This window comes from Acartia tonsa, chromosome 6, assembly GCF_053477335.1.
Source record: "Acartia tonsa isolate MP-2025a chromosome 6, ASM5347733v1, whole genome shotgun sequence".
In the NCBI taxonomy this organism is placed as follows: Eukaryota; Metazoa; Arthropoda; class Copepoda; order Calanoida; family Acartiidae; genus Acartia; species Acartia tonsa.
This window is the reverse complement of record NC_137265.1, coordinates 35,023,030-35,047,670: the sequence shown is the minus strand read 5'-3', so window position 1 is coordinate 35,047,670 and position 24,641 is coordinate 35,023,030. Positions and strand designations below refer to the sequence as shown.

Sequence of the window (24,641 nt, the reverse complement as noted above, 5' to 3'; positions counted from 1 at the left end):
GAAGGCCCGGGGAATTCGACGAACGTAGTAACACTCTCTAGTGGCGTGATGTATTTTATTGCATGTAGTTCAACTTTCAACCGCTAGATGTTCCCTAAAAAAAATAAAATTGAAGATAAAAGCAATTTAACTGAGTTTCATAAGATTTAATTAAATAGTTAGGTATATTTTATAAGGTTTTATATATGTCAATTTTTTTTTTCTTATTGTTAATTGAATTAAAAGCAAAACGTTTTTGTTAGAGAAGGAAAAAGAATAAACATTAATAATAAAACATTTACAATATAAACCAAGTTGCTGATAGCAACTGTTTAATATTCAATCATTTTTTGAGGGATACGAAATTGTCCCAAATATTAGCATTTAAAAACAACCTATCACCCGTTTTCCCTTCTAATATCTAGGGACTCTTTAGATGGATTATCAAAGAGCAAAAAAAAGCCTCAAACAAGCTCCTAAACTTAAATCTAAAATAATAAAGCCCAAAACCATCCAAGGGCTTATGGATGTTTCTCTAAAAAAGGAGAACTCAATCAGTTTATTAGTTATTGAAATCTCCATCTTACAAAAACCTAACTACTTTAAATGATAGGATATGATTAATATTTGCAATTAGGGAAGGGACATGGGGCTGTTTATTACACTAGTCTAGTCCCTAATGTTTTATAATAACGTTTCTTATTTGCTGGCTTAACAACTTTGAATTTTGATAGTTTAGTTCATTAAGTCGAGTGTCTAAACTGTTCAACCACTAAAGGGTAATTTTATGTATTATTAGCGGAAATGTACATGAAAATATTGGCGATTCCTTTATCCCCTTAAATCCCTGAATATTTTGTTATCAATATGTTTTTTAGTGTCCTCCGTGAATATGAGCAACAACATCAAACTAAGCAGCAGCCTAACATCTATAGCTATGAGCTCTCCTACAGAGAAGTGTGCCAACAACACTCCTTTCTAATACAACAACACAACAGCTCCACATCCATAGCTATGAGCTCTCCTACAGAGAAGTGTGCCAACAACACTCCTTTCTAATACAACAACACAACAGGCTCACATCCATAGTTATGAGCTCTCCTACAGAGAAGTGTGCCAACAACACTCCTTTCTAATACAACAACACAACAGGCTCACATCCATAGTTATGAGCTCTCCTACAGAGAAGTGTGCCAACAACACTCCTTTCTAATACAACAACACAACAGGCTCACATCCATAGTTATGAGCTCTCCTACAGAGAAGTGTGCCAACAACACTCCTTTCTAATACAACAACACAACAGGCTCACATCCATAGTTATGAGCTCTCCTACAGAAGAGTGTGCCAACAACACTCCTTTCTAATACAACAACACAACAGCCTCACATATTATATAGCTATGTATTGTGCACTCTTACAGAGAAGTGTGCTAACAACACTCCTTTCTAATACAAAAACAACTGCTTTTGTAATATCCTAAATTTTTCTTCTTTCCTACAGATAAGTTGCCAACAACACTCCTTTCCAACAACAAACAACTGCTGTTGATATCTCCTAAATAACCTACAGATACAACACTCCTTATTAAAACAACATCTTTCTCATATAAAAAAGTAGTTGACATCAACCACCGTAGATTCTTATTTAATTTCCTCATCCTTCCATAAAAAAAATAAAAACAATGACTAAACCTCTACATCAAAAGAAAATTTTTGAAAAACCCTTAATCCTGCATTGGCATTCCTTTTACAATGTTCTCATCCTTGTTATGTATGTGTTATGTTAAATGTTATTTCGCGTAATGTAATTTAAATTGGAATTTATCTTATCGTATTATGGACAGCTTTCCGCGGATATCAAAATGAAAAATTATATGATTTAAAATCAGTTTTGTTAGTCCCGAGGGGACTAACAAATTTTTCCAATATCGTAGAAAATTATCTGTAATACGACGTTATACATAATTTTTCAGTATGGCTGAAAACCGGTTCTAATCCAGTGGATATTCATTGGTTTTGAAGCCATACTGGAAATTTTTTATGGGAAGGGGACGCATTTCTAACAAATTATGCCAAAATTAGACTTTAAAAAGTAAAAACTTGTTTTTTTATGGAAATAAGCCCTAGCGTGTAACTTCAGCTAAAATGTTATTTGGCAGCTAAAAACATATTAAATATTTTTATTCAAAGAAAAAATTAAGAATTATAATTGATGTCTATATATCTTTCTGTCTATAATAAAATTCTATATATTTTCTACCCTATATCTGTGTAAATCGCACAAAACTATAGAAATAACTGCACTGTAATTGTTAACAAGTCTCTTTTGGTGAATAATTTTACAGTTTGGAAATTTTACCAAAAAAGTTCTATTTTATTTTTACTAAAAATTGTGATATTTTATTAATAAGGCTGCTCCGTTGAAAACAATTTATTTTTATTGATATTTATAATAACACTGAAATAGAGTTTTTAATCAACCTTTCAACCTTTCAAACTATCAAACTATTTATTTTTGAATTCATACAAATTAGCATGATTTAACTTTTAGCAAAATTTCAAAGACCTGTATTTTTTACAAAAGTGTTATTATAAAATCAAAAATATTGTTGTTTTGTTAATATTATTATTATATTATTTTTATTTAAAATTGACTCTAGTTGCTTAGATTATTATTATTATTATGATTATTGATTATTTATACCAAAGTACTATTGCTATTTATCACTAAATGTTATAATTGTTGTTATAGATTAAGATGTAGTTGTAGTTATTGAGATCACAATGGACATTGATATGTAGAAAGAAGCATATTTCTTTTCAAGGCTGATAAAACAGGTAATTGTTGTTTGTTTCAACGTATTATAGACAGCTTTCTGCGGATATTAAAATGAAAGTTATAATATATTAGTTCCATTTTTCTTAGTCCCGAGGAGCTGTAGGCATGGCGGGGTAACAAATTAGAATTGATTTTTTAGTTTTATTTTATATTTGAGGATTGCTTTTACTGACTACAATTCTATCACTATTGAATTATTTCAGGCTTAAACAAAGATGACAAAGAAGGAGAAAGAGACAACCCGCCATTACCGGGTGAGCCATCAAATTCTGTCCCTCACTGGCATCAACTTCCAAACAAAATCTATTATTGGGTAGGAGTTTTAACCTTTTCGTAGCGAAGCTACTCCATTTTTCAACAGTCCGTCCCGTCCGTCAGATATTAATTTTTTAAAGAAAACCTTAAATATTGTTTGCCTTGCATCTTCAGAATCCTTACTTATTTCAGGTGGCTAAAACTAAAAACTTTTACTGAATCATAAAGAAAAAACATGTACCTATAGAATATCAACAATCAAATGTCTTGTTGGTACCGAAATAATCCAATATTTCGTTGAAGTTTACAAAATTCAGGAAGGTTAGGGGGATATTGAACTGTAAATTACACTGGTACCCAAGTTGAAGAACCACGTTATTATATTCGTTGGTATAAAAACTTAGGGTATTTTGGTTACAAAATAGTAGTGTTCAAACTTTTCAACCAATGATTGTAATTGACACTACGGATGGATAATTATGTTTTTCATCATTGTGGATATACATAAAGTTCTCGTCCATTGTCTTGTACATTAACTAGCGGCTACGCCCCTTGATGCCTCTAGGGGCACTTGAGGAGGAGAGGGTCGAATTTAATAATTCAATTTCTTATTTTAGATTTTAAAAGAAAAAGTAAAAAAAATTACGTTTGATGTTTGTTTTTCGTTGAACTCTCTTTCTAAAATTGAGAAATTTTAAAAAAATTTAATTTCTCTAGGGAGGGTGGTGGTACCCTCCCCCAAAATAGTTATAAGCCTTCCAGGGACATATGAGAATCTACCCTGTTAAGGAGAACCCGATCGGTTCAGTGGTTAGCGAGATCCTTCGCTACAAACAGACAGACAGACAAACAAACAAACAAACAGACAGACATCGTTCTACTTTGTATTATAGATATCTCTGTAGAAATAAAATGGCCAGTTTTAAAATTTTTCTTGTGTTTAGGTGTGTGGAAATCACCCTGATCCCATCCAGAGATAATTTGAAGCATATTCGCCTTAATGCAAAACAGCTCAGAATCTACAGGTTTTTGATCATATCCACAAAATTTTTATTAAAGTAATCAATATTATTGTCCAAAATATAACTGAAGTTAGGATTGTGAAGGGTTGAGGAAGGACATATTAGTGATCTTTCAACAAAAAAATTGAGGGAGGAAGAAGACATTGGACTTTAAATTATACTAGTACCAAAAGTTTTACAAAAAAACATGCTAAAAAATGCATTTGTAGGTTCGAAAACTTTGTACCTACCCTTCATTAGTACCTCATTAATTTGTACAAACTAGCAATGTTCAAATTTTTAAACAATTAATTTTAATCTACAGAAGGACAGAAGGTACCTACTTCTTTTTCTAGTGTTAAAATTAGTTTTTGTGGATTTGACCATGAAATAATAAATAGTGTGTGCCTTAACAATGCCATAGATTGCCAATTCCAGTATTTTGATCCAACCCTCGAGGTTTGCCAGAATAGGCAGCAGGAGGAGAGGTAAGCACATTTAGATCAGCTCAGTTGTTTATATCCATTATTATAAATAAAACAGCTAATGGACAACTAACTCTTAGATTGGGTTTTATGCTAATACATTTTTAAATATTACTTAAGCAGTAGTTTGGTTAGTGATAATATATTTACGAGAATATGAAATAAATTATGAATTTGGATAGGTAGGTATATCCTTTGAAGTTGTAACCCTTTTTTGTTCGTAGGAGACTTCAATTTTTATTTGTCCCATTGAGTTTAAACTTTGTTTAATTTAGGAGATAAGTTAATGATGGAGTTGTCCTATAGAGTTTAAACCTAGTACAATTTAGGAGGGATCTTGCTTATTTTTCTGAGAATAATTTAGCCGTATGCAATCTTGTATGCTTAGACCCTAATGATAGAGTATTCCTACAGAGTTTAAACCTAGTTTATTTCAGGAGGGACCTTGATTACTTTTCTGAGAATCATTTAGCTGTATGCAATCTTTTAAGCTTAGACCTTAATGATAGAGTATTCCTATAGAGTTAAAACCTAGTTTGTTTCAGGAGGGACCTTGATTATTTTTCTGAGAATCATTTAGCTGGATGCAACTTAGTAGATCCAGATCTTAATGGTGGAGAAATTAACATCAAGGCATAGATTTTAGATAAAGTATAAAATAAATGGAATTTTACAATCAGGGAACGAGGGGACATTGGGCTGTTCAATATACTAGTCCTCAAAGTTTTATATTAGAGTTTTATTATTCGTTGGCTCAACAGCTTTGGGGGCTTTTATTAAATTTTGATTGAAAAAATGTATTCTACAACATTATGCTCTTTAAGGTGTTTGTTTGCATCTTTTTCTTTCCCCTAATTCAAATATTCAACAAACTTTATTTTAACATCTATTGTGATAAAGATTCCCACTGAGGCCCATAACCAGAATATTATTGGGGAGGGCAAACCTCTCAAGGTCAGAGTCGAGTTCTCTTTAGAAGATCCTAAGGTATGTGTTGTTTACTTTAAATTTTTCCAAATTCTAGTCATTTATCCACATTTTAGGGAGTTTAGTTTGTGGTATATATCATGACTGAAGTATTGCAAAAATATACCATTCCTTAGTATTTATATTTAGGGAGGAGTCCAGTTTGCTATATCTGACAGAGATAAAACTATGGTAGAAATATTCTAGTCCTTAGTATTTATATTTAGGGAGGAGTCCAGTTTGTTATACCTGACGGGGATAGAACTATGGTAGAAATATTCTAGTCATATGTATTAATATTTAGGGAGGAGTCCAGTTTGTTATACCTGACGGGGATGGGACAATGGCAGAGAGAAGTGCTCACATGTATTCTTTTGGCCATGAAAATTCTGCAAGGTAAGATTCATGGATATTTTGTATAATACTAAAAGATCATTTGTAAATGACTCGCTTTACAAAGGGAGGGATAGGACAATGGACTGTTAATTATTATGGTATCCCAAGCTTATAACCATATTATCATTACCGTTGGCTCTTTTATTGAATTTTGATTGGTTGGTTCCAAACTTGTAGTGTTCAAACTTTCCAACCAGTAATCTACAGTAGGGTAATTTTATTCTTCATCATTGGGGTTGTATATAAGCATATCATCTGATGTCTTAGCCCTTGAAGATCTCTGGTTTTTGGGAGTAAACCTGTATGTCCTTTTTTGCAGGTTATGGTTTCCCTGTGTAGATACAACTAGTGAACCTTGTACCTGGAAGCTAGAATTTACTGTAGACGAGGTAATAATTACCAATTTTTAGCCAATCTGGTTATATCAATATTTTACTGTATTTAATCAAAGTATATCAAGCAAATAAGATAATAGTGCAATACTCTTTTTAGCCAATCACAAAATAGCATCAAATTCTTTTCAGCTAATCAGAGGATAGCATGATATTCTTATTAGCCAATCAGAGTATAATATGATATTCTTTTCAGCCAATCAGAGAATAGTATGATATTCATTGAACTAATCAGAGGATATTAATATAATTCTTTTTAGCCAATCAGAAAATATTATGATATTCTTCTCAGCCAATCAGAGGACTTATTACCATACTATTCAGGGTATGACCGCTGTATCTTGTGGAGAGCTTTATGATACAGTGTACACTCCAGACATGGGGGTTACTTATTATTATTATAATAATATTCAGGGTATGACAGCTGTATTCTGTGGAGAGCTGTATGATACAGTTTACACTCCAGACATGGTGGTCACTTATTATTACTATAATATTCAGGGTATGACAGCTGTATCCTGTGGAGAGCTGTATGATACAGTTTACACACCAAACATGGTGGTCACTTATTATTACTTTAATATTCAGGGTATGACAGCTGTATCCTGTGGAGAGCTGTATGATACAGTTTACACACCAAACATGGTGGTCACTTATTATTACTTTAAATTCAGGGTATGACAGCTGTATCCTGTGGAGAGCTGTATGATACAGTTTACACACCAAACATGGTGGTCACTTATTATTACTTTAATATTCAGGGTATGACAGCTGTATCCTGTGGAGAGCTGTATGATACAGTTTACACACCAAACATGGTGGTCACTTATTATTACTTTAAATTCAGGGTATGACAGCTGTATCCTGTGGAGAGCTGTATGACACAGTGTACACACCAAACATGGTGGTCACTTATTATTACTTTAAATTCAGGGTATGACAGCTGTATCCTGTGGAGAGCTGTATGATACAGTTTACACACCAAACATGGTGGTCACTTATTATTACTTTAATATTCAGGGTATGACAGCTGTATCCTGTGGAGAGCTGTATGATACAGTTTACACACCAAACATGGTGGTCACTTATTATTACTTTAAATTCAGGGTATGACAGCTGTATCCTGTGGAGAGCTGTATGACACAGTGTACACTCCAGACATGCGCAGAAAGACTTTTCATTATCATGTCAACACGCCTACAGCTGCACCTAACATTGCCCTTGCCGTTGGACCTTTTCAGGTAAAAAAATTATTAGATAACTTAATTCTTGTCTACTTCTTGTCTACCTGTTTGTTCTTATGAATTTTGCTTTACAGTATAAGAATATTTTAAAAATCTTAAGTAAATCTTTTTAAGCATGACATACAGACGGTGAAAACAATATTAATCTAGAAAAAGGAAATCTAGCGGAAAGGAGGTCATAGAAATCTTCACTGAAAATATCAGCTGATAATTTTAAGTAGCAGCGTAAAAAAATCCATATTTTCCATCAGATCCTTACGGACTGAACGACTGACGGGCAGACAGTGAATTATAGATTACTATAAAACTAATATTATTTAGATATATGTTGACCCGAACATGAACGAGATGATCCATTTCTGCCTACCTCACTTACTGCCAGTACTCAAGAATACAGTCAGGAAAGGGCATATTTAATACTAGCTCTACATCATGCTAGGAGGGAGTGGGACTGTAAATATACCGGTATGCAAAGTTTTGTGAACACCTTATCTTGTTGGTTGACTTCAAAAATTTGTGTCCTTCCTTTTATTAGATATTGATTAAATGATAAGAATTCTTTAGTGTCTGTCCACACTTTTCCACCAATAGTTTTAATCTACAACAGAAGGAGTAACTTAAAACAAGTTGAATTATTGTATTTTGTCGGTTTAATTTTATCTATTAATTAACCCTTTTAATGTCAAAAAATATTAAACTTAATTTAATTCTATCTCCAAAAAGGAACCCATTCGGTTTAGTGGTTAGCCGAATCTAAGACAGCTAGTAATTTGAATATCCATTAACTTTAGATATCAGTACGAAGTTTTTGAATATTTTGAAATTATTTTGGGCAGCCAGTTTCCTTTCAACTGTTATAAACAGGTAAACTTTTGGATTTTGTTAATTGGAGGCGACATTGGACTGTAACGGGTACCATTATTCGCCTTGATGGAAAGGCTACATACTGTTAGTGACAAAACTTTTCAACCAATAATTGTAATTTACAGAAGATTGCGTTTCAAAACAGTATTGATATTTTGACTTGTAGAAAAAATAGGTCCCTTGTAAATATTAATGGATATAGAATACGTGAGATTCTCGCATACCCTGATTAAATGTTTCTTTTATCTGGCTAACAATAACGCCCATCCCCTTTATTGACCAAAAAATAACTTATTGACGACAGCAAAATTCCCCTGGAAGATTTTTTCCAGTATGGTGTCGAAACTGATTTATATCCTTTTGATTAGAAACGGTTCAAACCTATGTTGAAAAAAAAACATGTATTGCATAGAATTGCAGTTTTTTTCCACGATTATTGCCATAAAAATCCTAAAATTAATACCAGCACCTCAGGGCAAACACAACTAATTTTGATCTTTAATTTTTTATTTTAATTTGCGAAAAGCTGTCTATAATACGATGCGATAAATAACTATTAATAATAAATATTTAGGTATTTGTAGATGAGCTGTATCCATGGCTGTGCAGCTATTCCTCGCTGTCCCTAATCAACACCAACATCTTGCACCCCACCTCCGTCATAGACGCACAGTATGAGACCAGGAAGTTGTTGACAGAGGCTGTGGCCACACAGTTCTTTGGAGCTTATGTCAGGTTAGATTCAGGGAGGAAGGGGAGGGGACATTAGATAAATATTTGTATTCATAGTCAACCTTCCACTTTCCAGTTTAGTTAATAAAAATATTTGGTATTATCCTCTTAGAAATTTTTTTTTTTAATTTTGAAAATTTTAGTACCCTCCCCCCCCCCCCTATTGGGATGTTATAAACCTTACCAGGACCTATCAGAATCTACATTGTAAAGGAGAATCATATCGGCTCAGCGGTTAGCGAGTTTCCTTCGCTACAAAAAGACACACAAAAATCCTAGTCCTTTTTATAATAATAGATAATAATAACATGATTTATATTTTAGTACAGAGAAATGGTCAGACAGATGGATAAAGCGGGGTATACCCAAATATTTGATGGGACTGTGGGTCAGAAAAACATTTGGAAACAACGAATATAGAGATATGATACATCAGGTTAGAATTTTAATAAAAGCCTTGAAAGCCGTTTTATAGATATTGAATTGAATGTTTGAACATTTGAATGTTTCATTTATGTGTTCATTTGTGGTATCTTAAATTGTTTTTTTTAAATCTTCCATTTCAGTTTATAAATCTTCCAATTGTATTTTAAGACCTTTTATAATTTAAGAACTATTTTTAAAAGCCAAGCCGTACGTACGTAATTGTTAGCTTTTTTCGTAAGTTTATGCATGTAGGAATTATCCTTTAGATTTAGTTGATGATTTCTGTAACAGTAAAGTACGACTTAGAAAGCGTAGCAAATCTATGATCTTTACCAGAAAGTCATTAGGTACGTCGTTTATAAACATGCTGATTTTTTTTCAGTTTAGTGTTTTACATAATTATCCTATTCATCTGATTTTTGGAACAATGATTCATAGGACAACAATATTTTTAAACTAACTTTATAACTAATGCTTGTTATTTTTAGGCTATGTATGAAGTAACTCGTTATGAGAGCAAGATTGGAGGAATCATATTGGATTCTTCCCAAGTACCTGCTAGCATTGTTACTATTAAGGTAAATTAAGTTTTTTATTTACTTTCAATTTAAATTGATATTGGATGTATTATTACTTGGATGTTACACCAGATAGTCATGTTCTCCAATAAAGTGAAGCTTTTAGCGGGCTAGAATAACGATACCTCCAACCACCCCTTTTCCCCATCTCTTGCCCTCTTACCGACCGAACGAACTGACCAATAAATTATGTCCATAAATTACGACAAATTTTCACTGTTAATATAATCCACGTATATTATATCCATTTTTGCGGATTAGCGCATATCTGTTACTCAAACTCTCCAAGCCTATCATTTAGGAGTTTATCATTGTAGCTTTCCAGGAAGACCTATCCATCTTTTTTCTAACTTTCTAGCCATCTACCTATCTATCCTAGGGAGAGTCAAGTATAAACATAGATAGAAATGTCTTTTGCTTCCGTAAAGAATATTCAAACCTGTCCATCTATATATAAATCTTTCGATCTATCTATCTACAGATCCAAGTAGCTATTCAGCTAGAAACCCTGAAATAGAGACAAACGCCTTTTGCTTTCCTGTAAAGAACATTTTTACCTTTTTTACTATCTATCTATTACCTTAGTGTTTAATATATTTATCCATCCATCTATCTATCCTTCCAACCACCCATCTAGCTATCTATCTATCTAGGGAGAGGCGAGTAGAAACCCAGAGATAGAGACAAACGCCTTCTGCTTCCCTGTAAAGAATATTCAAACCTGTTCACCCGAGTACCTGGAAATTATGGATAAGAAATCACATTTGGTCATACGAATGCTGGAACATAGGTAAATACTAACGCAGTTTATTACATATAAGAGGCTACGCCCCTACAAAAAACAATTGGGGGGAGGGGGGTGTCACTTTTATCTAGAGGCGATTTCTCTTGGGAAAGTGGTGGTTTACTCCCCCAAAATTGATATAAACTTTCCCAGGACCTATGAAAAACTACACTGTAAATGAGAACCATTCGGTTCAGCGGTTAGCAAGATCCTTCGGTCCACATATGAGACGGACTCAGTTCTTGTTATTTTAATATATGGATTGATTTATAAATATTTTTTTATTTTACTGTAGATTTACATACAAAATGTTGATATATGCTTTTTAAAGTCAACTTACCTAACCAATATTTTCACCTAATTCAGTACATGTTTATATAGTAGACACGTTTTGTTAGGCTCTTGGCCATTTAATCAAATTTCATGAAGACCCTTTTAAAGTCCTACTTTCTGTATAATCTGTTTGAAAATAAAGATTGCATGGAAAGATGGGACATTGAGCTGTAAATTTTACTGGTATCCAAAGTTTGATATTTATTTTGTCCCATTAGTTGGTACAGAAACTATTGGTACTTTGGTTGAATTTTGATTCGTCAAAACTATTAGTGTTTGTACATTTCAACCAATAATTTCATCTGTACAAAAGGACAATTTTATATCATCATACGTAATTTATATCAATTTATCTTCCATTGTCTTATCCCTTAAGATCTCTTAAAGATTTAACAAGGATGATAATTTTATTAGGTTGGGTCAGCAGCAACTGTTACAAGTATTGAACAAACTTCTCGCCCTAGCCACCAACGCCAGACAGGAACGGATACTTTAGTAATGTTTGGTAGCATAGCTACTCTAGTATTATGATGTGGGTTAAGCAGGGAGTAAGGGAGGGGACAATGGATCGAATATTCAATTTTTAGGAGTCTCAGACTTTGGGGACTGGCTTAAAGGGAACATGCAAGAATTTAGCAGTTTCTAACCAATCTTGGGGACCAATTATGAATGACGTCACGCAAAATCATGCATAATCTCGCGGCAAACTAGCGCGTCAACAAAAAGATAAACAATAACAAGCAGACAGAATATTTTGATTTTGAAAATTATTTTGTAAATTGAATCATTACATTTTTTATATCTAATTCTTGTTTAATGTTAATTCATTCCGATTAGTGCGTTGTAGAAAGAAATTATATTAAGATAATTAGTTATTATGAGCAAAGCCTTCCTATAATTAGGTCCCGCACATTTGTACGTCCGTAACGGTTAGCTCTTTTCGTTACTTTAGACGTGTTAGATGTTTCTTATTGATTTAATGTAAAGGCAAAAGTTTTTAAAAGCGAAGCTTTTTTATAATTAGGGTCGGTCCGTCCGTCCGTACGTCCGTCCGTCCGAGATAGATAGCTTTTATTCGTTAATTTAGGCATGTTAGAATTGTCCTATCGATTTCAAACTTTGCATGATGATTCCTGTAGTAGTTGGGTACGATTTAGAAAGCGTAGCAACTCTATAATCATTATCAGAATGTCCGTACGTCCATTTTAAAAATGTTGATTTTTCTACTTTTTTAACAACAAATTTTCAAGTGTTCTAATTATCCGTTTGATCTGATTTTTGGTATATTGATTCCTGGGACAACAAAGAACAATATTATAAGCGAAGCAACTCTATAATCAAGTCCAAAAATGTAAGTATGTCCATAAACATTATCCTGCTTCAAGCAGTTTTTGCTTCGACTCTTATACTTTTAAATTCTGATTATTCAGTTCAGATACTATACAAGTGTTAATGTCCGTTTGTCCTACCGTTTCAGTGCTTCGCTTTTATGGATGTTGTCATCCTTGTTTGTCTTTAGCTTAATATTTCTGTAATTAATAATCCGATTAATTTCAAAATTTAAGGGAAAATTCACGAAGTCCTGAGTTTTTCAAGGTTTGTTTATCATTAAAATCTCAAGATGGTGTTATTTTATTTTTCTGTCCTGGATGCTAGAGGCGCAGATACCAGTTATCCTAAGATATGTTACTTAAACCTTAAGATCTTTAAAATTAAGATGTACTTATGTTCTCAACTTTTTTATTTATGTAGTATAAAATTTTGACGCAAGGTATCTCATTTTTATTTCGTTAAATGAAATAACTTGAGTTAAAAGTTCTGTAGGAAGGTGATTGTTTTAGTAAGTTTTGAAATATAATTATTTAAGGCTTTTTCATGTCTAAGCTTTTTAATAAATACAATTTAAAAAATTGGGTAAAAGATGTTGTAAAAGTAAAATGCTATGTTTCCTTAATTTTCCGAAGTTTAAATAATAACAATTATGGTAATGAATTGTAAACAAGAGTTTTGATCTCTAGAATCAAAGGCTTGTAGTAAAGCATTAGTTTAAGGATGGTGCATTTCGAATTAAAAACAATTCAAAAAGTCTAAAATTTTCACTAAAGGTTGCTATATTGCAAATACTTATTTTATCTGGAAATATCTGGGTTTTCAACCTTAAAGGGTCACAACTATAAAATTGAATTAACTGGCCATTGTCCCCTCCCTTACTCCCTGGGGTTAAGTCTGTACGTCACTTGATGTAATTAAAGAATTATTGGAGTGTTTACATTAATTGATCATACCTTGGCTTATCACTGAAATCTCAGAAAATGCCTGTTTATCATGTTGTTTGTGGTCATTATTGTTATTATAAAGACGCGGCATTTAATGTACCAATGTACGTACTATAGCTGATTGATTAATTGAAATGTGCAGCTGAATAACTTCAGGCAGGGAAGGGACATAAGGCTGTTTCAGTGTTTATTGCACATATTGTATTATACAAAGGGGTAATATTGTGCATAATCATTGGGGAAATACATAAAGGGGGAGGTCATTTTCTAGTAAATTCCGTAAAGGTGTGTGTTATAAGGCCTAAAAATAGTAGTAGAACGCTAAGGTGCTCTAGATATATGTATTCCCTATTGAATAGAACAATAGGGAAAAAAAAATTTTTTTTTTTGATTACCGTACCTGGAAATTCTTTAAAAAAATACGAAATTTCTATCAAACGCTTTGATTTGCTCAAAGTGACATAAATTAACCCTAAAGATGAACCTAACCTTAATTTTCTCAGAAACCATTTGATCAATAGAGTTGATTTCTTGAACTTAAGCTTTTATGAGTATGAACATCTCATGCTTATAAACTAACTTCTAGTTTAAACTTAAAAGTAACGTTAAGTTTAGAAATCACCCTATTGCCGCCAACCCCTAGCCCTCTGGGGCTCAAATTAACCCTAAAAATTATCCTAACCTTAATTTTCTCAGAAACCCTTTGATCAATAGAGATCCTTTCTTAAACTTAAGCTTTTATGCTTATAAACTAACTTCTAGTTTAAGATTCAGCCACCAACCCCTAGCCCTTCAGGGCTCAAAACTCCCTAAAATGAACCTAACCTTAATTTTCTCAAAAACTATTTGACCAATAGAGATGATTTCTTAGACTTAAGCTTTCATGCTTATAAATTATCTTTTAGATTAGAAGTCACCCCCCCTGCCCCTAACCCATAGCCCTCCAGGGCTTAAATTAACCCTAAAAATGAACCTAACCTTAATAATCTCAGAAACCATTTGATCAATAGAGATGATTTCTTAAACTTAAGCTTTTATGTTACCCTCCTGCTGCCAACACCTAGCCCTTCGGGGCTCAAATTAACCCTAAAATTGAACCTAACCTTAATTTTCTCAGAAACCATTTGATCAATAGAGTTGATTCCTTTAACTTAAGCTTCTATGGTTATAAACTAACTTCTAGTTTAGAATTTACCCCCCTGCCGCCAACCCCTTGCACTCCAGGGCTCAAAATAAACCCTAAAAATGAACCTAACCTTAATTTTCTCAGAAACCATTTGATCAATAGAGATGATTTCTTAAACTTAGGCTGTTATGCTTATAAAATAGCTTCAGGGTTAAAAGTCAGCACACTGCCGCCAACCCCCAGCCGTCCGGGCTCAAAAAACCCTATAAATGAACCTAACCTTAATTTTCTAAGAAACCATTTGATCAAAAAAGCAGATTTCTAGGACTTTTATGGTTTAGAAGTCACCCCCTAGCCCCCCAGGGCTCAAAAAAACCTAAAAAATAAACCTAACCTTGATTTTCACAGAAGCCATTTGATCAATAGTGCAGATTATTTTTGTCTAAAGCTTATATGATTATAAAATAACTTTTAGTTTGAAAGTTTCTTAACCTCAGTAACCACATTATTAAATGTTCAGATGAAAGTTTAAGATATCGTTTCTATTGATCAAATGGTTTCTGAGAAAATTTAGGTTTGGTTGATTTTTAGGGTTTTTTGATCCCAGAGGGATAGATATTGGCGGCAGGTGGCTGACTCTTAAACTAAAAGTTATTTTATAAGCATAAAAGTTTAAGTTTAAGAAATCATCTCTAATGATCAAATGGTTTCTGAGAAAATTAAGGTTAGGTTCATTTTTAGGGTTTATTTTGAACCCTGGAGGGCTAGGGGTTGGCGGCAGGGGGGTGACTTATAAAGTTTAAGTTAGTTTATAAGCATAAAATCTTAAGTTTATGAAATCATCTATTGATCGAATGGTTTCTGAGAAAATTAAAGTTAGGTTCATTTTTAGGTTTTTTTTTGAGCCCTGGAGGGCTAGAGGTTTGTAGCAGGGAGGTGAATTCAAAACTAGAAGTTAGTTTATAACCATAAAAGCCTAAGTTTAAGAAATCAAATCTATTGATCAAATGGTTTCTAAGAAAATTAAGGTTAGGTTCATTTTTTTGGTTAATTTGAGCCCCAGAGGGCTAGGGGTTGGCCATAGAAGGGTAACTTCGAAACTATAAGTAAGTTAATAAGCATAAAAACTAAAGTTTGAAAATTAACTCTATTGATCAAATGGTTTCTGAGAAAATTAAGGATAGGTACATTTTTAGGGTTTTTTTGAGCCCCGGAGGGCTAGGGGTTGGTGGCAGGGGGATGAATTCTAAACTAGAAGTCAGTTTATAACCATAAAAGCTTAGGTTTAAGAAATCATCTCTATTGATCAAATGGTTTCTGAGAAAATTAAGGTTAGGTTAATCTTTAGGGTTAATTTGAGCCCCGGAGGGCTAGGGTTTAGCAGCAGGAGGGTAACTTCAAAACTATAAGCAAGTTAATAGGCTTAAAAATTAAGTTTAAGAAATCATCTCAATTGATCAAATGGTTTCTGAGAAAATTAGGGTTAGGTTCATTTCCAGGGGTTTTTTAAGCCCTGGAGGGCTAGGGGGTGGGGATAGGAGGTTGACTTCGGAACCATGAGATGTTCATACTCATAAAAGCTTAAGTTTAAGAAATCAACTCTATTGATCAAATGGTTTCTGAGAAAATTAAGGTTAGGTTCATTTTTAGGGTTAATTTATGTCACCTTGAGCAAATCAAAGCGTTTGATAGAAATTTTGTATTTTTAAAAGAATTTCCAGGTACAGTAATCAAAAAAAAAAAAAAAAATTTCCCTATTGTTCTATTCAATAGGGAATACAAATATATAGAGCACCTTAACATTCTACTACTATTTTTAGGCTTTATAACACACACCTTTACGGAATTTACTAGAAAATGACCTCCCCCTTTATTGGCCATTATCTTATCCCTTTAGATCACTGAAATCATTTACAAAACAGATAGACTTGAAAGAGTTTACTAAATTATCCCCCGGACACGTAGGCCAAGAACGACCCCAAGGCGTGGAGCAACATGGTGTGGAACACAAACACCTTCACCAAGTCCATCTTCTCCGTCACTGGCAAGGATACCCACGTATTCATGGATCAGGAATGGTTATTTTTATTATAGAATAGTCCCATTAATTTTAAACTCCGCAAGTTCGTCGCATTGCATTATGTGTAAAGTCAACTAAAAATCTCAGAGAGAAAGTGGACATATTGGACTGTAAGTTACACTAGTACCCAAAGTTTACCACGTTATATAATTGTTGACGCAAATTTTTGGGTACTTTAATTAAATTTTGAATAGAAATTTCCAAACTAGTATTGTGAAAACTTACAGTGTTGTAGTTTTATTTTTCATCATTGGGGATAAACATAAATAATCATGGATTGACGTTAGTGGGTTCGTATGGGCGGTCATGCCAAGTTTCAGCTCAAGTTCAGCTTCAACAGGAAGAGGAACACCGTGGAGCTTGAGATCAACCAGGAATGTATTAACATATCTCAGAAACAGACGGCCAAACAGTTTTTCTTTTATATATAAAAGTATTGACAGGGATATAGGGCTAAAAGATAAAACTAATAGACATTTACTCACTAAGTTAGGTGGCTTTTGGCTGTAAATTGTACTGGTACTCAAAGTTTTTATAACACATTCTCTCATTTGTTGGCTGAAAACTTATGTGCTTTATTAAATTTTATTGGTTGGTTAGCAGTATATAAACTTTTTTATCAACAATTTAAATCTACAGAAAGGGTATTGTACTTAAATCAAATCAATCTATCGTCCTTTGTCTTTTCCTTTAAGATTGTTGTTATACCACAAAATAAATTTCATGAGCAATGCCGCTATCAATATTTTGAACATATGACACTTGCGCAGGATGCCGCTGACAAATATGAAACAGGAGTGCGCAAATACGTTGGTCCAGTGAGGGTGGCCTTACAGGAGCTGGATGGACAGTTCTTTCATAATTTCCAGGTACAAAAATCAATGTTAACACTAGATTGTGGAAATGGATTTAATATTACTTGAATCTTACACCAGATTATCTTGTACTCTAATAAAGTGAAACTTGTAGCTGGCTAAAATAACGCTCCCCCATCCACCCACTTTATCACATCTTCTCCCTTCCTACTGGATGAACGAACTAACCATAAAGTTATGTTAGCAACCTAAATTGACGACATTTTTCCCCTGTCATAATATTCACGTTTTTTGTATAAATCGTGCACCTCAAGAAATGTGTCTTGCTTTCACCTTTTTTTACAGACAAAATATAGCTTACACTTCTATATTGACTTGTAATATACAAGCGGCTTCTATGGGCTAGATATTCGAAGGGGCAGAGGTGGCTAAAAAAATAATTTAATCATCCCAAGGCTTATATCTGTACATGAAATATAGCCTAAAACCATCACAGGACCTTTGTGAAGCCTGCCTAAAATAAAGAATCTAATCAGTTCAAACCACTTCATATAAATGTATCTATTTAAGGTAGAGCAAGTAAATTCCAAGCATGACATCACCTGCCACAGTAAGTCTAGAAGAAACAAAAAGAAAAAGATTCCTCTGGTTAATAATGAAGAAGTCGATATGGATTTGAGTCAGGAAATAATACTTTTATATTACTTAATTCTATATTATAAAGTAATAGGATATCCGTCTCTGACTGTCCGTATTATGTACATTCAGATGAATATCGTAAACAACTAGACCGATCGTTCTACAATTATCAAGGAAACCTGGTATTGGTCCAGAGGGTAGGTTTTTGGCTTTGGAGGGTTAATTTTTAATCCCACTTTCTTGAACATACAGGCCTCTAAATTTCCATCTCCCACATAAAAAAATTCGGTCACCTCCCCTGCGTTTGCTTTAATTGATTTTTTTTATCCGAACAGTGAAACTGTTCTTTTTGATGTACGTGTCCTTTCGAATAAAGCAATAAAAGTCTGGTAGGGAGAGGACATTGGGCTTAACAACTTTGGAGACCTTAATTGAATTTTTATTTGTTGATTCATTAAGTTAAGTGGCAAACGTTTCAACCACTAATCGTTATCTACAGAAGGGGCATTTTTGTCATCATCATTAGGGATGTACATCAATTTATCGGCCATTGTCTTATCTCTTTCGATCCCTGAATAAAAGTATTTTATTTCTGACAGATGGACGACAGTCCAGTGCTGTGGATCCGTCTTGATCCAGAGATGACCCTTATAAGGAGTTTGGATATTATTCAGCCAGATTTCCAATGGCAGTATCAGCTAAGGTAAGTTTTTAACTGTGCCACTATGCATTTATTTTTTGGTAATGTATTTTAATAACTTTAAACTTGTATTAACTTATAATATTGCAGAACAAATAATTGAGTCTACATTATTTTTTGTTTAAGTTATTATATTTATCCACCCTGTTAAACTTAAATAGCATAGTTTATATCTTTCGACTTATCAAAAGCTTTTGATAGATTTCGAACAGCAATTTACAACTGTTACTAAAAATTTATAATCTTAATGATAAAGGTGGTGATTTTTTTTCGCGTAATTCCGTCAAGTTTGGTGTTGAGTTGTATTCAAATGATCTATTAAGTCAAACTTATTTTAATTATGGACCTATTTGGTTATTATAATAATTAAGAACACTTTGACTTAATAAGAGTAGTTGTCTACAGCCCAAACATCCAATTTACGTAATTACACGAAAAAATTAAACTTTATTATAGAATAGGGATGATTTTTCAGAAAACCACCCGTAGATGGTATTGTATTTGTTAAGGCATGAACGAGATGTAACCGCTCAAACCGAAGCAGTGTACGCCCTTGAATTTTATCCTTCTCCGACCACAAGATCTGCTCTAGAGGTAATCAATTGCATTAATATTGATAAGTTTGGACTCGAAACAATTTTTTTCCAAAATTCAATCATTGCTTAATTTTTCTAATGTTACCTTTATGAAATATAGTTGCAGCTCAGTTGACATTTGACTGTAAATTACAATGTTACTAAAAGGTTTTTACCCAAGTTATCTTATTATTTGTTCATGCTAAGAATTTTCTTAACTTTTCTACCATTGATTTTAATCTACAAAAGAGGTCATGGGGATGTACGTACATAAATTTGTCATCCATTATCCCATCCGTTAAGATTCCTAACAACAAGATCTCTGAAAAATACTCAATATTCTCCTTTCCCTCCTTGGAACTTGATTCTAATCTAAATAAGACAATGGCCGTTAAATTAAAGTGCTTTCCCAATGATGATACACAAAATTAACCCTTATGTATATTACAAATAGTGGTTGAAACATTTGGACACTCAACCTAATGAACCACCAATCAAAATTCATAAAATTCTCCAAGGTTTTAAGCTAACGAATAAAATCTTTTTTTTTATAAAATCTTGGGGAGTAGTGTAATAAACAGCCCATTGTCCACTTCCTTCCTAGATATTAATGTAATACCACGTGTAGGACACCATCAAGAACGACCAGTGCTTCTACAAGGTGAGGTGTCGGGCGACTGAGTGCTTGACCTCTGTGGCAAACAGCGGCCAGTGGGATGGCCCGCCTGCGATGATGCTTATTTTCAAGGAATTAAACCATTTTAAAACATCGAATTGTCCCTTTGTTTTATAGAGAAGGAGAATTTTATTCTCCAAGATCGCCAAAATGGCTGATTTTATTTTTCAAACATACCTCCTATTTAGTATTTATTGGATTAATTTGAAATAAATTGAAAAAAAGGGGGTATGGAGGCAGTTTTTTCCTAATGACTACTAAAACCTGCAGAACTACCGAGTACCCAATGTAACCTAACCTGACAACAACAAATTGTTATTAAACAATTGAGGAAAAACGGTCATCCCCTAATTGATTTCAAACTAAGAGTTGGGGAAAGGTTTTCTGTGCTGAAACCGCCTAATGGTTAATAACAGGCTGTAACAGACAATGCATTCATAAAAATGGTTAATTCTGAACTAGAATATGTTTGGAAGTTTTGCCGTAGGCCACATAATCAAACAGAACGACTTCAGCAACCTGCAAAATTATTTCCTGCAGTGCGCTATCCCTGTAGCCATGGGTGGCCTCCGCAACAGCCATCAAATCTGCCCAGCCGACGTGTTGGAGTTCCTATTGAATCTGTTCAAGTATAATGACAACACAAAAAATTCTTTCAGTGATAACTACTACAGAGCTGCCCTAGTGACAGCTTTGGGTAAAACAGTGACACCTGTCATATCTATGGTTGGACAGGGGCCGATCACCAGCGAATCCCTAGCAGAAGACACTAAGAAAGTTCTTGAGGAAATAACCAGGTACCTGAACATGGAGAAGCTGTTGCCCTGCTACAGGTACACCGTAACAGTGGCCTGCCTGAAGGCCATCCGGAAGCTGCAGAAAACTGGCCACCTGCCGCCCAATCCCGAATTTTTCAAAGATTATTCTCAGTATGGACAGTATCAGGATGTGCGGCTGGCGGCCCTGGAGTGTCTGGTCGACTATGTGCGGCATGAGGGACAGTTTAGTGATATTATCTATCTTATTGATATGGTGGAACAGGATAAGGATCCGCAAATCAGACATAAATTGTGCCGCATGATTGTGGATAATCCTCCGTTTGATCCTAATAAGAATCACAGGTAAAAGATTTTATCAGGGAAGGAGGGGACATTGGGCTCTTTATTTTATTAGTCACCAAAGTTTTATACCTATTAACTTTTTCATATTTGTTAACTCAACAAATTTGAGGGTGTTTTATTGAGAGTTGATTGGTTGGTTTCCAAAGTGTCCAAACGTTTCAACCAAGGGATAATTTTGTATATTTTATTACATATTGCTAGCGTAGCTACTCTATAATTTGTAATTTAAAGTTATCTTAATATGAATTTCGTATTTACCATGGAGGAAGGGAACATTAAACTATAAAGGGGGGGGGGGGTTAATGCAACCATCTCGTAATCAGTGAGCAAATGGCACTTACAATTCAAATTTCGATCTGAAATTTTGCATGAGTAATCCTTGGTAGGTCTATTATCCCTAAATCGAACAAAAAGTTGAAAAAGTAACGGCTAACGGCTCAGCCGTTTAGCCGTTTTTTTTTTTTGGCTATTTTTAGGGCAAATCTGCCATAAATTATGTAGGAATCAATTTTTTGAAACATATTTTTGCTTTAAATCATGTGAAAAGATACAAAAAAACACATTTTTAGATTTCTAGTACCAGCAACTAGCGGCTAGAACCGTTTGAAAACGTTTTGGAGCAGCATAGAGTATTATGTAGGAATAGGTTTCGTGATGATTTCCCTTGAAAATAGTTTTGATAATGGCTAAACTGCTGAGCCGCCAGCCGTTAGCTGTTACTTTTCCAACTTTTTGTTCAATTTAGGGAAAATAGACCTACTAAGGATTACTCATACAAAATTCCAGATCAAAATTCGAATTCTAAGTGCCATTTGCTCACTGATTACGAGATGGTTGCATTAAACCCCCCCCCCCCCCTCATATAATGGTACACCTTGTTTTTAAAACAAATTCTCTCATTTGTTAACTTAAAAAACAGGGTGTCGGAGCCGTATGATTTTGATGCGGCTCCGGCTCCAGCTCCGGCTCCGGCTCCTACCTTAAAATTAATATATCAATTTTTTTTCATTATTGAATTTGATAAAATAAAATAAATAATATTTTTGATTGATTGATTGATTAGCCTCCAGAGGATCATCACATGTATCTGCCAAAAACATGTATTTTGCATCTTATAATGAAGTTTATCAGGGGGTTCCTTCGTCGAGCTTGAGAAATTCAGCAGCCTGTTTAGGCTTTGTCCATAATGATAAAACTGTTAGGGTTGTGGGGTCGTCAGGGCAGTTAAAAAGATGTGCCGTATCATGAGGTATGTAGCTACAGTTGGGGCACTTATCTTCAACTGTATTGTCAAGTCTGGTTAGGTAGGAATTTAGTCTTCTACTGTAGCCAGATCTCAGTTGAGAGAGTTGAGATCTGACATGTCTGCTTAGTTTTAGTTCAGCTTTGTTAACTTCAGGGGGGGCCCGCCCCAAAACATTATTTGGGGGAAGGCTGTCAAGCGTGTTTTTGACTTCTTTTGTGTGGATAGCTTTAAGCTTAGCTTTTCTGTTGTCAGCATTTATAGGTAGATGTTCTTCTATGCTGCTTCTGAAGTTCTGAATTGTTGGTTTAAGGTGTTTTCTGATAGGTAGCTGCTTTTCAACATGTTTGTTGCCTGGATGTTCAGGAAGATGGCAAGTTAATAGAAACTGCTTGGTTTTCATCATGCAGTGTTCTTTTATTGGCATCACTTTAGTTTCTTGATGAATATGTTGAAAAGGAGCTATTTTAAGATTTCCGGTGATTACTTTCAAAGCTTTATTTTGAGAGATCTGAAGTTTCTCCCAATTAGAGTCTGAAATAATAGGACTCCATATTGGACAGGCATACTCCATGGCACTTCTGGCAATGGCTTTATACGTCATTGTCATTGTCTCTTTGTCTTGGCCCCAGTCGGTGCCACAAAGAGACTTGAGCATGTTGATCTTGGTGTTAGCTGTGCTGGAGATGTTCTTGATGTGCTTGGAGAATGTGAGCATTGTGTCATATGTTACTCCCAGGAGCTTGGGTTCATGCTCCAATTTTACCAGGATGTTGTTAATTTTGACTTGAGGGTGGATCTTGTACTCTTTGGTGTCTGGAGTAAATAAAGTAACAGTTGATTTTTCTGGTGACACAGTAAGTTCTCGTTCGCTAAGAAAGTCTATAACCTTGGGTACATATGCATTGATGGCTTCAGTTAGAGCATCTATATCCAAGCCAGTTGCGTATATTGAGATGTCATCAGCATACTGGACTACTTGGATACCCTTGGGTGGATTAGGAAGGTTCCGGAGGTAGTAGTTGAAAAGGATTGGAGATGTTACCGCTCCTTGTGGGACACCTGCCTTAACATTTCTGCATTTAGAGGTAGTGTTTCTGAAATTAACACGAGATTGTCGGCCTTTCAGGTAACAGCAGAACCATCTTTTCAGAGAATCTGGCAAGGGTGATTGTCCAAGGTCATTTAGTAGTTTATCATGCGACACCATATCAAAGGCTTTGCTGAGATCAATCTGCAGCAAAACTGTTCTATCAGGTGGTCGTTTCTTGCTGAAGCCAGAAGCAACTTGGTCATTAAAATCATTAAGTGCTGATACAGTTGAGTGGTTCTTTCGAAATCCATGTTGAAAGACAGGGATTTCCAAGGATTCAGTTAAGATTGGGAGAAGCAAACGTTCTAGGATTTTAATAGCAGGGCAAAGAAGGGAGACAGGACGGTAGGAGTTGGAATCTTGGGGATCTTTACCAGGTTTAAGTAGGGGGATAATGACCGAGTTCTTCCATATATCAGGTATAATGCAGCTAGCTATGGAAAGATTAAATATCTTGGTGAGGTAGCTTATACCTATGGGGCCCAGGTGTTTCAGATGCAGGTTGGAGATGTTATCTGGTCCTGCTGCCTTGGAGGCTTTACATGCTTTTATAGCTTCAGCAGTTTGTTGGGGTGTGAAAGAGTTAGGTTCCTCTAGGCTGTTTTTCTTTAATCCTCTTGAGACAAGTCTTGATGTTGGAGAAGTGACATGTCTTACAATTGATGTATATTGTTTATTAAAACTATTTGCAATGCCAAGTGATGATGTTAGGTATCGTCCTTTGAACTTAATTGCTTGGTTGTCATTGCTTTTGTTCTTACCATTTAAATTTTTGATAAGTTTGAATAGTTTAGAGGAGCAGCCGCTTGTGATTTCACTGATCTTTTCTCTCCATTTGTTCTTGCGATGGACATTAATCTCTTGTAAGATTTCCTTGTTGAGTGTTTGAATATCTGGAGAATCTGGGTTATTTTCACGGAGGTTGTCTCTTTCTTTCATCTTGTTTGTGGTAGTTGTAGGTATTTCAGGAATTATTTCCTTTATTCGTCCTCCAGGTATGGTCTTTTTGGAGGCTTTATTT

General features: G+C 34.4%; 2 protein-coding genes across 2 annotated transcripts in view; both read left to right on the top strand.

Annotated features, from left to right (window-relative positions):
• The window catches only part of Nf1 (neurofibromin 1), a 66,050-nt gene extending 63,321 nt beyond the window's left edge, over positions 1–2,729 (top strand). The window contains exon 56 of the mRNA XM_080164507.1: positions 858–2,729. Within this exon, the coding sequence (XP_080020633.1) occupies positions 858–961 (104 nt within the window). The 3' untranslated portion in view covers positions 962–2,729. The remainder of the gene's footprint in view (positions 1–857) is intronic.
• Positions 2,728–24,641, top strand: part of Taf2 (TATA-box binding protein associated factor 2) — a 25,156-nt gene continuing 3,242 nt past the window's right edge. The window contains exons 1-24 of the mRNA XM_080164521.1: positions 2,728–2,819; positions 3,024–3,133; positions 4,020–4,100; positions 4,478–4,564; positions 5,107–5,194; positions 5,462–5,548; positions 5,832–5,923; positions 6,243–6,312; positions 7,422–7,556; positions 7,881–7,960; positions 8,351–8,423; positions 8,998–9,158; positions 9,480–9,591; positions 10,070–10,159; positions 10,813–10,949; positions 11,691–11,758; positions 16,645–16,751; positions 17,046–17,134; positions 17,531–17,627; positions 18,144–18,257; positions 18,812–18,915; positions 19,422–19,506; positions 20,116–20,235; positions 20,626–21,284. Of these exons, the coding sequence (XP_080020647.1) occupies positions 3,036–3,133; positions 4,020–4,100; positions 4,478–4,564; positions 5,107–5,194; positions 5,462–5,548; positions 5,832–5,923; positions 6,243–6,312; positions 7,422–7,556; positions 7,881–7,960; positions 8,351–8,423; positions 8,998–9,158; positions 9,480–9,591; positions 10,070–10,159; positions 10,813–10,949; positions 11,691–11,758; positions 16,645–16,751; positions 17,046–17,134; positions 17,531–17,627; positions 18,144–18,257; positions 18,812–18,915; positions 19,422–19,506; positions 20,116–20,235; positions 20,626–21,284 (2,834 nt within the window). The 5' untranslated portion in view covers positions 2,728–2,819; positions 3,024–3,035. The remainder of the gene's footprint in view (positions 2,820–3,023; positions 3,134–4,019; positions 4,101–4,477; positions 4,565–5,106; positions 5,195–5,461; positions 5,549–5,831; positions 5,924–6,242; positions 6,313–7,421; positions 7,557–7,880; positions 7,961–8,350; positions 8,424–8,997; positions 9,159–9,479; positions 9,592–10,069; positions 10,160–10,812; positions 10,950–11,690; positions 11,759–16,644; positions 16,752–17,045; positions 17,135–17,530; positions 17,628–18,143; positions 18,258–18,811; positions 18,916–19,421; positions 19,507–20,115; positions 20,236–20,625; positions 21,285–24,641) is intronic.